Below are 18,062 nucleotides of genomic sequence, written 5' to 3' on the forward strand. Positions count from 1 at the left end.
ATGGTTACTAAATCTTGTACACATGTTTAATAAGGGGAAAATTTTGATTGTTTAACTTCCAGTGATATTTATTTTTTGATGTGCATTGAAATGTTTTTTGAAATTTTTCTATTGTACTGGACAGGATAAAACTTAACTCATGCCAAGTAATTCTTTATTTGAAACAAAGATAAATTCTGCACATTTTTTGAAAAGTGTAAATTTAACAAAGACTAATAGGGGAAATCAATGATAGTATTACACCTCAAGATCGATGGGATTCAAAATAGTCACTAAAGTTTGAGTCATTGTTTATCTCATTACTTGATTCAATATTTGTATCATCACCTTCACCTTCTCTGTCACAATTGTCTTCATGATATATAGATTTTCCAATGTGATTAGTTAATGTCCTTATTTTAATTTAAACCTTCCAAGCTTATGATGCTGAATATGTTCAAAGCATTGAAAATTTATTTCTATTTTCATTTCTTCAAAGAGTTGCTTCCAGTTGTTTTGTCCATAAATAATGTCAATATCATCATTGTTTATTATGTGTTTGTCTTATATTATCTAAAAAGGTAACAATACAGCCTGTGCTGGAAAATATTTATCTGATGGTTATTTCCCGATACCAAAAGATACAGCAAATCAGATTTATAGATATTGGGCAATCTTTTGAAGAATAAAAACAGTAATGATGACTCGCTCTGATGCCAGAATGGCCGTTTGCAGTCTGTGAGACAATCGTTTCATATTTTAATAAAGACACTATTCATGAAATTAACATTTTTATAAATAAGAAGTTATAAGAAATAAAAACTAAATTAAAAAACATTAAAGATCAGTGCAAAATATAAGCATGGAGAAGCAGGTAAAGGGCAACTTCCATGTTATTGAAAAAAAAGACAAAATCAATGGAAAATGGAGACAAGAGCCAAAAGAAGTAATTATGCAGGTGCAAAGAAATTTATGAAATTTTAGAAGGGGGGCTATTTCCCGATTATTTTACACCTGCAATAGGTGCATATTAAATAACTGAAATAGATTACTTTAGTGAATTTTTTTCTGGGAATTTCAATGAATTTAACGGAAAATGTTAAGGATGTATATTTGAAGAATACGTTTTCCGGGAATCTGCCTTAGAAACTGTTGGGGGAAATTCTAAATTGTTAAATGTATTTGTCATTTACTGACATAAACTCATGAAAAAGAAAAATTGTGCATTGAATTCTCATCATGCTTATATAAAATATGAATTTATCTGTTAACATATATAACCTTATTGTTGTAATACAAAACAAACCATGAACCCCTTTGAAGAAAACAATTTTAACATTTCGTAAACTCAGTGATCTTTATTGATGCCTGCTTTACCCTAAGGGTGACTGAGGAATTGAAATAGCCTTCGTTTTCTTCCACCTTTTAGGTGGGTACGTTTGAATGTACGGGATGTCCAAATACCTAACCACATCCAGTGAAAATGGAGACCTTAAATCTGATGCCTCAAGCAAAGAGTGCCACTCTCTACATTAAAAATAGTTGCAACAACACTTTGAGTGGTCGGCAGATAATTTGTTGTGAAATATAATTTATGTCTCCATTCAATGTATTTGCCACATGACGTTAATTTACCAACAATCAATGAGTTATTGAAATATATTTTGAAATAAACAAATAATTTCCAATAACTATTATGGCATACTTTTTATATGTAAAACATGTAAAAAACGCAAAAAATAAAATGTTGTGTTTACAAATTAGAATGCAGTTACACTTTAGATTGCAGTGTCATTTTTTATATTTCTGTAACTCATTATTTAATGTTCATATAAGGGATATCAGATGAAATGGTTCTGGCATGTGTGGTAAACGCCCGAAATGTAACATTGTATATGCTAAAATAAATGTTTAGTTAGGACAAATGACCTTAATTTCAATGAACGCCCAGTTGTAGATATTTCCGGTGACATTATTGTCTGTTGGTTAAAGCCTCTCTGTGAACATAAAATCCGACTACGTTTTTGTGTCCCTGTACAACTTGGAAAAAAACCCTGCATAGTTCTAACTTAAAAAGAAGGCCGACTATGGATTAAAAATAAATTCACTCTTGATTTTACTTTGATCGGCAGTTAAACATGAGTCGTAGTGGGAAGTAAGTTTGGTTTGTGCGAAATGTATAAATATGCACCTTCGTTCGGTAAGTATAGTGACGTTAAATCCGATGCCTCGTGAAAAATATCCTTTTAACTCAACGTACATTGTAGGTGGTGTGATGCTTAATTTTTGTTCCTATTTGTTTTCCTGGTGCAGTGCTAATTTTCCTCTAACCCCTTATTACAAGAATATTGTAATGTTTTAGTTAATGCGTTTTATTCTTTTGATCTATATGGTTTGAGATTTTACCGTTACTTATATCGTAAGCCTCCAAATTTCCAAATAACAGTAGACGATGTAGGTAAAGTATATTAAAATTATGTTGCTCTTTCCTGATGATGGAGCTGAACCAGCATTACTACGATGTTTACAAGGTAAACTAATTAGAATGTACATTGTCATTGGTTTTACTTGATTGTTGAAAATACAATACATTGTATTTGACACAAATACGAGATATTCAAAGAGGAATAACTTTAACTAACAACTAAACATACAACTATGACCAAAAAAAAAAAACTTCTAACAAAATACGGAAAAATTGCAGTGTGAGCAATTTAAACGCTATAATAAAAACATCGTCATATCTTGAAATAAATGAAATGTGAACGGTGGTCAACAGTAAAACGTAAGAAACAATAAAAATACAACATTTGGGATAATAATATATATATAGCTAGTTCTAACCTCTCGTTAGAACTGTCAGCATAATCTGCCATGGATCTGTTATGAATAGTTTAAGACAGTTCTAGGATGAAAAGGTAATATATTTTCGAAGGTAGAACTGTAAAGTACCAGTTCTGGTGTAGATCTAATTTTTGTTTGTCATAAAACATGTTGATGTCTAAAATAATGACATATACCATGGGAGTAATGACACATGTTTTGCTCGCATCAAAATTCAAATGATCTTAAACAACAATCCATTATAGATTTATTTGATATTTACTGTCATAAAATTTAGAATTGATTTTAAATCAATGTATCTCCTCGTGCACAGCTCTGATTATTTGTCCTATTTTGGTTTGATCAGCTCCAACGTTTGTAGATGATTCTGGATGACTCAAGCATCACTTAAAAGACATTAATTGTTGCAATGCGCATCTAATTCAATAAACTTACTTCTCGTTATTTATCATTTAAATCTTTTTCGTCAAGGTTATTTGTCAAATAGTGGTGGTTTGTACATAACCAGCCACTTCTGATGTTGATATGGAATTCAAAACAAGTGTTTTTTGTTTAATCGCGTCGTTTTAGAGTATTGCCGCAAAATGCATATACATTAACGTGTCTCTTTGCCAGTCTGTTGCAGAATCCATAAAGTCTGAACTGCTTTTTTGGCAAATAAATTGTCAAAGACGTGGATTTTAGTACTGATTTCTTTAACTTCGGTCTCCATTGAGAATTATATTATGTTTATGCGCATTTAGCCATTTTTCGTTCTCTGTAGCAGTCGGAGCTGTCCAATACGGTCACTTCGAAGTCAAAATTGTCTGTAAGGGACAAATGCATCCTTGCCGAATGAAAACCTGCTGATCTATAAACCTTCTTTTACATCATTATTTTCTATCGAGAATATGGTGGGTTTTTTTTGTTTTTTTTTTTGCTGGTAACCATCTGCATGTATTGTAGCATCTTTTGTTAATTAGGTCCTAAAAGTGCAATATGTTTCTACCTCTTTCTTTTGTGTGTCTGTATTATCCTTTTAGTAGTGATGGTTGACTAAGGAATTATGAAATCTACCAGAGTCTGGCTGTATAACTATTGCTTCTATATTTTTCCATATATTTTAATTCATAGTCCGTTTTCATGCTCATAAGTATACACCAGCTAAACTATATATAACCTTTTAACAACGAACATTTATAGAAAAGATTGTAATATTTTAATGAACTTAACCTGAAATTTTGGTTTATTACGTCAGAATTTCAGAATCAAAACTCTGTATAGAAAAGCTTGCGGAGGAGTCGCGATTTTCATTCTTAGTGTAACTTGAAGGGATACACTCGACTACTTTTTTCCAAAATAATTCTGACGCTGAACCATCTTCTGACCATACCATACAATCCGTATTGTTTATTACATTATAAATTGATTCATTTAAGGAATTAAAACTTATGTCTTTTAATATAAGAGGTATAATAGACAAATCAACTCTGGAAATCCCAATATGGTTTGCAATATCTAACTGAAACTTACACCACTTGTCTCTTGCAAAATTGTCGGACAGTATAAGAAGACATGTTCTACTTGCTTCAATGTTTTCTGTTATGTGATCTGAAAACACTGTCCCCAGTCGGAAATCACGATCCCGTATACAAAGCTGTAAATGATGCAGGGTCTCAAGTTTGGGAATCAAGTGTTGTTTTACCCAATTGAGATCGTTATAACTATATGCTACGAAACTATCATAGACATATCCTTTGTTTGATATCAGGTTATAACCATCTCTCCTCGATTTACACCGGTACAGTTTAAGTTTTATTTGAAATCGAAATATATAGCATATAAACGATGTCACCAATATTGCAAAGAGAGCCATCAACGATGGTATAATATATGTAACTAAACACAAAAATGTTCGCATCGGATGATATTTCAATACTTTAGAATTTGAAATAGAACATCTCCATACGTGTTTGTCTGTTGTTATGTTTTTGGCGGAAGTAGTATCCATCCATTGCCTTAGCCATGCTAGTCCACAGGTACAGGAAAACGGATTTCCCACTAACAATAGTGTTTTTAAAGATCCTTCTCCGTTATTCCATGATTCGGGAAAAGATGTTTTGTTGATTAAAGAAATACGATTGCCACGTAGATTTAAAATTCTCAAATATTTCATTTCATCAAAAGGTTCACTATCTTTCCATGATGATATTCTATTTGAAGCCAAATTAAGTTCTTCCAACACGGGGAAAATATTTTGTTTGAAAGTTGGTAAATATTCAATTTTGGCATTTTTTAGTCTGAGTTCCTTCAATCTTTTCAATGGTTTAAAAATTTGAAACCAGTGATATTCAGTTAACTGAATTCTATTATCAGACAGGTCAAGAAATTCCAATTGATTGCAATTAAAAAAAAGTGATTCTGGATGAAATCTTTCAATATTATATTCATTAAAATAAAGAATACTAGTGACGGAAAACGTCAGATTTTTCAGAGATTTACTACTAAAAGCCTCAGGTTCTATTCTTTGAAGCTGGGTTCCAAGTCGATCCAAATTTAATACTTCCAAGGATGTCAGCTTTGAGAAGGTGTTGTTGTTAAGTACACGAAGAGATAATTCCATTAGATAAAGAGTTCTTAAATTATCCAAACACGTTAAAGGAGTAAACAGAGAGTCTATTTTACTGTCATCTAAATCAAGTCGTTTCAAATTCGGAAGATAGCTCTGGTTTCCATTGCAGAAATTAGGGACCTTGGAAAACCATGTACCCGAGAGTGATAACGTCTCTAAGCTTGATAATCCTGCAAAGTTATAATGGAAGTCAGAAATTCCTGTCCATGACAGATCTAGTATGCGTAAGTGGATCAATTTCCTGAAGACTTCACCATCTAGAGACTTTATAAAGTTGTGATTAAGATAAATCTCAGATATGTGTGTCGATATAAGCCCGGCAAACATGTTCATTGGCAAGTGTGTCAATTCCATATGTGTTAAATATAGTCTTTCTATTCTTGAAACAGAAATACTATGTAAACTCTCAGCAATAACTTCAGGAACAAGTCCATTGTTACCGGACAAATCAAATTCAATCACTTTATTTAACCCTTTGAAAGCATCTTTACTTATGAGTTGTATCATGCAATTTTTCAATTTCAGAATTTTAACTGAACTGTTTTCTACGTTATAAAACGTTTCCCGTGATACATTAGAAAAAATACCATTTTGTATAGTAAGATTGTTGATATAGCTCGGAATAAATGGTATTCTATTCATCGTTTTATTCCCATCACATACAAATGAATTCTTTATTATTTTGCAGTATGCCGGACTTCTATTTTTATTTACAATTTCGTTTTGATAAAACGTTCTTCTTGTACAAGTGATAATCATTATCAAATAGAATGCGTAATAGTACCGTACCAGGAAGTAAATCATCTTAATCATATTAATCGTTTTATAAATTGATAATATTAAGCACTATATTCTCCGTCTATACGTACTCTTAATTTTTTGATGTTGGGTCTATACCTAAAATTAGAAGAATGTATTTTAATATATATTTATCAATACGAATTAGTCTGTCGAATCCCAGTTGATTTCTATTGTTTTATGAATTGAATCCTCTTTTTTTGTTATTTTGTTGGGGTTTAAAAGTACATTTTGTATGTAGCGGAAGCCCTTCGTTCTCAATTTTGCGCGCAGTCAACGCTTTTGGAACCTTTTCAGTCTATGGAAGAAGCGAATCGATAAGAACTTTTCTTACATCACATAACGAAATTGTCTTATATCAATTGTAAATATGCAGACATTCCATGCGGAAAATATTGTTTTCGGCAACGAGAAATTAAGAAAATACTAACTTTCAAACTTTTTGTTCAAATATAAACAACAATTGATAAAATTGAGAATGGAAATGGGGAATGTGCCAAAGAGACAACAACCCAACCATAGAAAAAAACAACAGCAGAAGGTCATCAACAGGTCTTCAATGTAGCGAGAAATTCCCGCACCCGGAGGCGTCCTTCAGCTGGCCCCTAAACAAATATATACTAGTTCAGTGATAATGACCGCCATACTAATTTCCAAATTGTACACAAGAAACTAAAATTAAAATAATACAAGACTAACAAAGGCCAGAGGCTCCTGACTTGGGACAGGCACAAAAATGCGGCGGGGTTAAACATGTTTATGAGATCTCAACTCTCCCCCTATATCTCTAGCCAATGTATTAAAGTAAACGAAGAACAACAGATAACATAAAAACACTAGGTATTCACCATGGTTATAACATTGACAATGACAAAATTTGGAAATTAATATAAGAAAAAGTACAAAATTGTGTACACGTCTGGAAAAGTCGAAAATTGACTTACTCTGGAAAAGTCCTTATTATTAAAAATTTAATTATATCAGTGTGTGGATATGAGTTAGAAATAAGAGGTATACCCGAAAAATACAAAAAAGAATTGAATAAGATAATATGGAATTTTATTTGGGATGGGAAAGTGAATCAAGTAGACCGGAAGGTTTGTTGTTAAGATGTTAAAAAGGGGGGCATGGGGATGGTAAATTTAGATAGTTGGATAGAAAGTAAATATATCAAATCTTTATATTCGATATTACATAAGCCATTATCTAGTTGGAATGCAATAGGTAAATTTTGGTTAAAAAAATGTGATAAGAAATTTGAGGATGAACTTTTTCTGTGTAAATGTTCTGACCTTTCAGGTCTTGAGATAAAAAACCTACCATATTATTACAAAAGCGCTTTACAATCGTGGTCAAAATTGACAAAGATCACACAGGGTATATTTAACGAAATGGAAGTAAAGAAACAGCGATTATTTGGAAACTCAAATATTTTATTTCAGGGCGAATCTTTATTTTATTCTTCCTTTTCAAAAAGTCATATCAAAACTATTGGTGATATATGGGACGATAATACCAAAGATTTTAAATCGTGCAATGAAATATATAGACAATTAATAGATAAACGTAATTGTATTTCGGAATATTCACGAATTAAAAGTTCCATACCACAAACATTCATGCAGATTTTAAAAAATAACGATGATCAACCTGCTTTAAAAAGCAACAAAATAAAAATGTCTGAAAACCTTGAATTTTTAAATCCAGACAATAAAATTATTAAAATCAAGGATTTGACATTAAAATATGTTCAATTAAACATTAACATAACTGAGACCCCTAAGTGTCAAACAAAATGGGAAAATTTGTATAGCGAGTGTATATAAATTGGGAAAAAATTTGGCTAAATCTAAGTAAAATGAATATTAATAGAAAAGTTAAAGAATTTCAATGGAAATGTATACACAGGATTATATATACTGAAAACAGACTGAAAATAATGCACATGTCAAATGGAAAATGTCACTTATGTGATGAAATTAATAATATTGAAACTCTTGAGCATTTATTTTATCAATGTATCAATGTTAAACCATTGATAGAAACGGTTGTTAGAAATTTACAACTTTGTAACCTTATAAGCGACGAGGTTCTCGTTGAAAAAGATATTTTATTAGGAACTTGTACAGAGAATTCGAATAATTCCATTGTTAATGCAATAATACTTTATTTCAAATGGGCTATTTGGAAAATACGTAATAAATGCAAATTCGATAAAATTAAACTGAATGTACAGTCTATACAGGCTTTTCTAAAACTGCACATGAAAAACGAATTAAAATTTCTTCTGCTACGCTCGGATATAAAGTATATATGCAAAACGAAAATTAAACTCTTTATCGAAAAAATTTAGGAAGATGTACTTAGTTCTACTGCTCTAAACGAAAGGTGTGTTCGATTCCATATATATATATACTTATCTTATTGTATGTTGTGTATAAAGTAGTGAACAATATTTTATTATAACAGAAAGAAAAAACAATATTTTGTATTGTAATTATTATTTAAATCTATGTCTGTGCATATTAGTTACATTAGTAAATTACCACATATATTATGCTTCGTAATACATTTGTACTCACCACATGTGCTTTATCCTTTTTTTATAATCCATAAATATATATTAAAGAATACTTTCAAATTCTGTTCAATCACATCAAAATTTTTCAAGTCAAACTATAACTTATTTTCGCAATCAAATTTTAAAGTTTTTCCAGTTTAAATCAACACATGTTTGTTCAGTGAACCGGATATACGATAGTGATTTTATACAGTGATGCTTATCAGGTGTGAAAATCAATTGTATTGGTTATTTAAATATAATTATGTATGTAAAACTATTGTATAAACTCATTTGATATTTTCCCTGTTCAAGTGAGGCTGTTAAAATACAGGGGCCCCTAAGTATGCGACCTGGACTACTTAGGTATTTATATAGCAGGAAATGATTGAATAAAATATTTGTTATCGTTAAAAAAAAAAAAAAAAAAAAAAAGTAAACGCATAACAATACGCACATTAAAATTCAGTTCAAGAGAATTATCATTCTGTCATTGATATTCGCTTAAAAAGTTAAATATAGCCTTACATTGCTTTTATTACAAAGGACAGAATAACGCCATTTTCACACACATACCAATGCAAATGTCGACGGAAATGTAAACATGCTTGAAGACCGTACAGTGACATATAGTTGTTAATGTCTGTGTCATTTTGATCTCTTCTGGACACTTGTCTCATTGGCAATCATAATACATCTTCTTTTTTATATGGAACCTATAGATCATTAGATATTCAGACACTTTACAAAAATTATTTTTATTGCATTGAAAACGACATTTTGTGACTAAATTTATTTCTTCCGTACGGGCTTTTTCGAGAGCAGTCCGGGCTATTTCGAGTGCGTCCTTGTTTTATCGAGTGATTCTCCACATTTCGTATTGCTAAAATTGTTATGTGTTGGTGTATTTACGTTTAAAATCTATGAAATAAAGTTTGGAATTAAGTACTTTCAAGGCACATGGTGTATTATTGCGAACCCAATTGAACCTTTCCATAGATTCACCTGATAGTTACCTGTCCATTTAAACTTTTGGCAGTTCTATTGTCCCATCTAAAAAATACAACTGGTATTGTTCTCTGTATAGTTTATTCACTCAGACCTTTAAATTTCTTCTAAGAGAAATCTATCACTCATTGATTAATCTACCCGAGTAAAAAATTAACTGCTAAATTAGATGGAAATAACATGTTTACTATTTATAAAAAACTGTATATGAGTTTGAATGTATTATATTTTCAATCTGTTGAATGTAAACACTGATTCAAACATTAATAAAAGTTGATTTCTGAAAAAAAATCAACATTATTCCTATTTCGAAAAAAAAATTGATAAAAAAAACCTAAAAATGTTTATGTTCATATATTAAGGCCTTCTTAAAAGTATTCTATAACTAAACAAAAACTAAAAGATGCAAATTTTCATACGAACAATACTTTTTATTTTAAAACAAACTTTTTATGATTAAATTATTATTTATTTTGAACAGATTGAAAAAAATATTTAATTTATTTTAATAAACATCAAATTACAGGCATTTTTTTTTATGTGAAACATGTAATTTCCATCAATTTAGCAGATAAACTTTTTACTCGGGTAGATTAATCAATGAGTGATAGATTTCTCTCAGAAGAAATTTAAAGGTCTGAGTGAATAAACTATACAGAGAACAATACCTGTTGTATTTGTTCAATGGGACAATAGAACTGCCAAAAGTTTAAATGGACAGGTAGTTATCAGGTGAATCTATGGAAAGGTTCAATTGGGTTCGCAATAACACTTGCATTTTATAAACACGTATCGTTCATTTGTATGTTTTCTTTTTCTCACATCTTATAAATTGCATGTACATTATATATTCGTGATGTCAAAAATCTTATGAAACTTATAGCATAGACAATTCGGATTGAGAAGTACATACATATTTTGTGTGAGATGAGATATACATGTATGTTTGTTTTTAAAAGAATATACATCCGATAATTTGTCTTGTATCTTGTATTATTTATTTTATTTGTTTAAGAAATGGAACCGAAAGTGTTTAAATGCTACTACTGTGAGGAGGAGTCTGATTATGCACATGTAATAATTGGTCATACAGCAACTAAACACTATCAGAACGTCCTTTCAATAAAAGAAAAGTGCCTAAAAAATAAAATTTATGGATATCTATCTATTACTATGTTGTTCCTGATGGCGATCAAAGCACTGGACCATATAGCTGTTGATAGCATATAATATACACATTTTGTATTTTCCATCATTTCTAAAGGATTTAGGCTTATGAATTATTCATCTCATTGTTGATTATATATGCAATTTTATTCAAATTTTATTTTCAATGGCAATACAAATGGGGTGGATAAAGTGTGTGTGTGTGTGTTTTTTTTTGTTTTTTTTAATTTATTAATTTTTATGAGGGTGGGGGCAGGACTCTTTTAGTAGAATATCTCTTATTACATAGCATTTTTCTGATTCATCACTGTTGTCTATTAGGTTTCTTACTCCTTGTTTTTTAATCTCCGGGGTTCACCACATGAAATATTTTTAACTGTAAAATCAAAAGTAGCATGAAATGAAGTTAAAATAAATATGAGTTCCCTGCACTTTGTTCTACATTTTGTAAACACCGCTTTGTTAAGGATCAAGTAATTTCTAAATGAACACTGGAAAGTAGTTAATTTGTAGAACGCCATACGAACAGAAAATTTGCATTAAATTAAAAAAAGCTTCATTTTGATCAACGTAGTAATATCTTTTTGATGATTTATTGGGTATATATGATATTGTCCTTCACTTAATTAAAGTTATAAACTAGAAAAGTCATTTTTTTAATTCTAGAATACCTTTTTCTTATTTAAATTTTCTGTAAAAAAAAACCCGGACGATTTCATAGTTGCTCTCGACAAACCCCGGACAATAACAAACACTGAATTATTTGGTTAAATACAAGGAAATTGTGCCTCTTTATTGATCAAAACATGTATAGTAGTCAATATAAGATGGATAGTTACAAAACACTATTATAATTACGAAATAGCAGTTAATTGAACTTATCGCATGTTTCATCACTAGAAAAAAAAATCCGTTTGAAATGAAGGTTGATATTAGAAGGACGCGATATTGCTGTTATGCAATCAAAATAACGTATCATAACGGTAGGTATAGTGTCCGGCTAGGATCGTGTTTTTTCGAGTGATTTGGTCCATTTTTTTCGAGCGTAGTTCGGGCTTTTTTAAGTGATAAAACATGCGATAAGTTCAATTATAGAATATTTCGTAATTATAACAATTTTTAACATTACTACCCATCTTAATATATTGATTACTATATATGTTTTGATCAATAAAGAAGCTCAATTTCCTTGTATTTAATTAAATAAATCAGTGTTTGTTATTGTCCGGTTTTTTTTCGAGAGCAACTGTGAATTCGTCCGGGTTTTAAGACAAATGGTCCGGGTTTTTTACAGAAAATGTGAAGGTATTCTAGGTTTAAAAATTACTTTTTTCTAGTTTATAACTGTAATATTAATTAAGTGAAGGACACTATAATATATTCCCAATAATTAAGTCATCAAAAACATACCAAATGAATCTTTTTTTTCAATTTAATGCAAATCTTCTGTTTGGAGAGCGTTATACAACTACTTTCCAGTGTTCATTTAGAAATAACTTGATCCTCAACAAAAAGGTGTCTAGAACATTATGCAGGGAACTCATATTCATTTTAACTTCATTTCATGCTACTTTTGATTTTACAGTTAATAATATTTCTTTTGATGAACTCCGGAGATTAATAAGAGAAACCTATTAATAAAAAACATAAAAAAAAACACACACACTTAATCCACCCCATTTGTATTGCCATTGAACACAAAATTTGAATAAAATTTTAGATAAAATCAAATGAAATGAAAAGTTCATTAGCCTAAATATGATCCTTTAGCAATGATAGACAAATACAAAATGTGTATATCATATGCATTCCATTACCGGCTAGATGGTCCAGTTCTTTGAACGACACCAGGAACAACATTGTAATGTCTTGAGTAATATTCATATTTTCCACTTTTTAGACACTTTTCTTTTATTGAAAGGAAGTTATCATGGTGTTTAGTTGCTGTATGACCAATTATTAAATTTGCATAATCAGACTCCTCCTCACAGTTGTAGCATTTAGTCATTTTCGGTTTCCATTTCTTAAACAATAAAATAAATAATACAAGATACAAGACAAATAGATAATGAAATATCTAAGATGTATACTTTTTTAAGAACATACATCTCATCTTAAAGAATATATGTATGTACGTCTCAAATCGAAATGTCTATGCTTATGTTCCGGACCATATGAGTATACTCATATGGTAAAACTGTACGCGTATGGTCTGACCTTAAGATAGATATAGGAAGATGTGGTATTAGTGCCGATGAGACAACTCTCCATCCAAATAACAATTTATAAAAGTATACCATTATAGGCCAAGTTACGGCCTTCAACACGGGGCCTTGGCTCACACGGAACAACAAGCTATGAAGGGCCCCCAAAATAACAAGTTCAAAACCATTCAAACGGGAAAACTAACGGTGTAGGGGTGGGTGGGTCGATTTTTTTTTTATAAACGAAAGATATATTTATGTTACTTGGCGAAAAAAGTAATAAAGTGGCGAAAAAAATATTGTTTTGGCGAAAGAGGTGCCGAAAAGATAAATAATGAAACCCAATTTGGGACCATATATGTATACATTAGAAACGATTCAATAATACAATAAACTAATCATAACAATGACGGGTACATGAAATGTATTAATTTTATAGTTCAAAAGCTACACAAAACAACACAAGTTACAAGTTGAAACCCATTGTCTTTCAATTTATTTTCTTAATATGGGTGTATCTGTTTTCTGTCCGTCTCTAGTATCAATTATTAGACTCTTTATCATATTGATTTTTTTTTGTCAGTTAGTAAAACAGTTGAAGTTCAACTCTTGTTTAACAGTTCATGAAGACATTGTTGGAAGTTATCTTCCAAGTCGGCATTTTGCTGTTCAGTAATAGTTATCCCATGAGGTCCAAATACTTACATGGTCCGGAACACTAACATTTGATGGTTGACATCACGGATATATACTGTACATGTAATTTAAGATGTAAGAAAAAGAATATATACAAATGAAAGATACTTGTTTCATGATAAAATGCAAGTGTTGATACACCATGTGCCTTAATTTGGACATTTATTTTGTAGTTTTTAAATGTAAACGCATAACATTTTTAGCTTTAAGAAATGTGTATAATCACTCGATAAAAAAAGGACACACTTGAAAAAGCTCGGACATAAAAAACTAGCTGAATTTACTCTCAAAATTTCGTGTTCAATGCAATAACAATAGTTTTTGTAAAGTGTCTATATCTAAGGATATATAGATTCCATGTATGCATTTCCGTCGACGTTTGCATTGGTATGTGTAAGAAAATGGCTTTATTCGGTATTTTGGAATAAAAGCATTTTAAGGCTTAATTTAACTTTTTAAACGAAAAGCAATGTCAGAATGATACTATCTTTATATCTCAGATGCTAACATATCATGCATAACCTTGTATATATTAAACTCAAGCTTCTTTATCACGTCTTGTTAGAAAAGAAGTCTGTTTGTTTACATTTTTGATCATATTCACTCGAAAAAGCCCGATAAAATCACCCTAAAATTCACGATCCTAGTCGGACACTATACCTACCGTGATTTTAATGATACATACATGTAATGTATTAAGAAGAAATATTGAGGTTGGATTTTAAGATACGTTTATCTGAATTACATCGAAGTTATTTACCTTTTATATCGTATTGTTCTCTATGAAAAATGAACTTGAAATTTAGGATACTACAGACTCAATTTAACTGCATGTGTCTAATGCGACATATGGATATAAGGATTGGCATCATACGGGAGACAGAAAATGATATCACTTCGAACAAGTAAGGCCAGCAAAACCATTAGATATTGAATTATTAATTTTACTAGGCATTATAAGTTAAGGAAAGGTAATTCAGTGAATGCACATCAAATATTAAAAAGATTTGAATACAAGTCATTATATGTATAGGAAATATAAGAACATTCACGCACTCTATATACTAGCTTCTGTTTCGTGTGTTTGAGAGCAGTTTTTTTAAATTGTATTCATTCACATGTTCAATATGGCATATACTTTGTTAAAATTATGCGGAAATGAATATCAACTTGTTTATTTTGAATTTTTAACCTCAGAGAAATTCTCTATTTTTAAAGAGTATGAGTCGTTTCCGGTCACGATTGTTTACATGTGAATCAGATCAATTGTATAATAGATTGAAAAAGAAATCCTTAATATATTTGCGATCTGTAATTTCGCATTACGCAGTTGAACATATACATGTACCATAAATAGCACAATTTCACAAAAGACAGACCTGTGCAATGGAACAGACAGATTACTGTAAATTCATCGAAATTGTTAAGTTTAATGTCTATTATTAGATTAAAAAAAAATACATTTACCTAATAACTATGCAGACGAGCATTTCAAAATTTCAAACGGAAGTGAAAATTGATTTTTTGAAAAAGTATAAAGTTCAATTACCGTAGATACATGTAAATGTAGTTCTAAAGAAGACAAATATAAAACAGAACAATTGATTCGATGTCCCCACTCATAATATTAAGTGTGAAAATGTTGATACCAGTTAATTCACATAAAGGTTTACTTAAACTAAAAAGTAACGGAAAACGATAGGGGTATTTCACCAATTGATAACGATGTGTATTTCATAAAATAGGTCCTGTTATGATTCATTTTGCCAGCTTGATATTACTATACGATTGCATGGATTGGATATGATATTATTCAAATTGATTAAACGAAAATTACTGTTAAACAACGTATTATGAAAGTAATTTTAGTATATTAAAAACAATTCTATTTTGTAGTTAGCCAATAGACAGAAAGGTTCTCATTACTAGTTTGTAGCAAGATGAAAATGTTTGAACACTCTTTGTCATGAATAGGGAATAAGAAAAAGTCATCATCGAAATGCATTTAACGTATTTTCGTTTGCCTGAAAGCACAGCTTTTGTTGGCGAAAAAAACTCTAAAGATACTGCCAACTTTTATACTTGAAGCTATGAATTCTGTTCAATTAGATACGTTCTCAGTTATATGTTCGTTTATGCATTAAATAAACTAATAAAAGAAACATTTCTAAAACTAAATTTTTAAATTCGCAATTAAAATACAAGTAAGATGCAGTTTGAATTCAAGATGGACGAAAGGTATTTTGTCACTCCAGAAAGGAAACTTATGATTTACAAAATTAGGAAAATTTAGTGCGAGTGACAACAAGATTGCTTCTCCACAGGGACCAAATCTTTAATGTCAAAGAAATTTACATCTGTAGGCCACCTTACACCAATTCAACAATAAACAAACAAATCCGTACCACCAAGTCAATGTAATGGTGTCAGACCAATTACTCCCTCCAATTTAGAACGTAAAAGTATCCCTACTCTGACACAAAATAGTGCTTTTGATGTCCTTGTTTACTTACACTAACCAACAAATTTACAGAAATGAAACTTTTGGTGAAAGGGAAATATATCTAGACCATTTTGAGCCAAAATTTACTTGTCTATGAGTTTGCATTAAAAAATTGAGGATTAATACGCTCCATAGTATACTTAGTCAAGATTTCCAGAAAACCAGGGGTTATTTTTGGAGTACCTCTGTTTGAAGGTCAGTTATTTTGTTAGAAGGCTTTAAAGGTATTCTGAAAATTGGCATGTAGAAAGCTGATACATGTACAATTCAGGATATACCTGGTTTCTATGAAGTTAAACTTAAGGTAAAATATTGAGAAAGCTGTGAAAATGGCAAAATTTGGTTGAACAGATAGGGATTTTTAATTGGTGGTCTGACACCTAAAGGGCCCCGAAATGAGATATGTAAACAATTCAAACGAGAAACAAATGGCATTATATAGGAGGACAACAAAGAACGAAATACAAATAGAACATACAAAAATAGGGGGAGGGTTAAGTACTAACAGTATGATATTGCTCATAACAAGAGCCTCGCGAGTGTTGTTTATACACACATATCCAAATGTTTTTGTCCTGCAGTAAGTAGTGTGTGATGCTTGTGGATCTTTGGTTCGAAGAACGGAAGTTTTTGAAATAGGCTACATTTTTTTTCGGAGTTGATTGTTAACATTTGAGTTCCATTAGATTTGATAAACTTGAACTTAAGTTTTTTTTGTTTATGGCAAAGTAAATTGGATGATCGAGTTATAATAACTGTCTTATACATTGTTACATACTGTGACAGACTGACTGTGACATCACCCGTTTGTTCGGATTAGTTAGTAAACCAATCACTTTCAAATAAACAGCTGACGGAAGTTCTTCTACAAGACTGACAAGCTAAGGACAACATAATATGGACAACATGAACAAACGTGAACAAACGTATCAAGAACTACTTACGCTATATCTTGCTGGACGAGTTTGATGTTAATAACTTCCGTGTTATAGTTACAGATGTGTACTTTTATAATATCACTTACAGTTTTGCTAAACGGCATTTAAACACACATCATAATTATGTGTGTACTTATAAAAACTAGTTTTACCTTTCTTTAAAAACCTTGTCTGACCTCAGCATCTCAAATACAGTTTATAGTAAATGTTTTGAGAACCGATAAAATATGTCTAGTTAAAGATTTTTTTCTTTAGCTTTCTTTCATTAGTTTTACATCAAATTGATTATTTTCAAGAAAAAATAAATAAATAGAAAATCTCTATCTAACTTGATGTTTTCTCAAATTGACCACGAAAACATCACTTATCCATGTATTTACATGCAATTAATGTGCCGTTTAAATTGAATTAATCACCTGAAAAACATAAAATCTAGGAGTATTCAGTAAAGAATTTGTAAAAAAACGATATTACTTAAAATTTATGCTTTGATAATTTCCCTGCAGAGGAATTTCACATCCTTACCTCTGATTAATAATTTATGCAAGTATATAATTCAGTACGTTTAGATTTTTTTTTCAAATATTCGAAGAAGACATTTTGTATGTACTGTGTTAAAACCAAGATAGATTTGACGAAGAAACGTGCTTTGTTTTTTACATTAGGTAGAGGTAGATCAAATAGAACCGATAACTTTAAATGTCAACGCATAGATCGATCTGCATTAGTACGATTGAATCGAAAATAATATATG

General features: G+C 30.6%; 1 protein-coding gene across 2 annotated transcripts; it reads right to left on the reverse strand.

Annotated features, from left to right (window-relative positions):
- Positions 1–3,047: 3,047 nt before the first annotated feature.
- LOC139511599 (toll-like receptor 13) lies at positions 3,048–17,433 on the reverse strand. Of its 2 annotated transcripts, XR_011662056.1 has the most exons (3): positions 17,315–17,433; positions 12,785–12,990; positions 3,048–6,331 (listed from the first exon to the last, which is right to left on the reverse strand). XR_011662056.1 is itself a non-coding variant. In XM_071298468.1 (2 exons), exon 2 carries the CDS (start codon positions 6,245–6,247, stop codon positions 4,052–4,054), a length of 2,196 nt encoding a protein of 731 aa, XP_071154569.1. In that variant the 5' UTR covers positions 6,248–6,331; positions 17,315–17,360; the 3' UTR covers positions 3,048–4,051. The 2 variants fall into 2 exon arrangements, 1 of the variants encoding a protein (XP_071154569.1); XM_071298468.1 differs by lacking the exon at positions 12,785–12,990 and having other exon boundaries at positions 17,315–17,360.
- Between the last annotated feature and the right edge of the window lie 629 nt (positions 17,434–18,062).

This window comes from Mytilus edulis, chromosome 2 (assembly GCF_963676685.1).
Source record: "Mytilus edulis chromosome 2, xbMytEdul2.2, whole genome shotgun sequence".
NCBI lineage: Eukaryota > Metazoa > Mollusca > Bivalvia > Mytilida > Mytilidae > Mytilus > Mytilus edulis.

Bases quoted from the DNA above. Each gene is read 5' to 3' on its own strand.
- LOC139511599 (XM_071298468.1), bottom strand. From the start codon at position 6,247: ATGATTAAGATGATTTACTTCCTGGTACGGTACTATTACGCATTCTAT.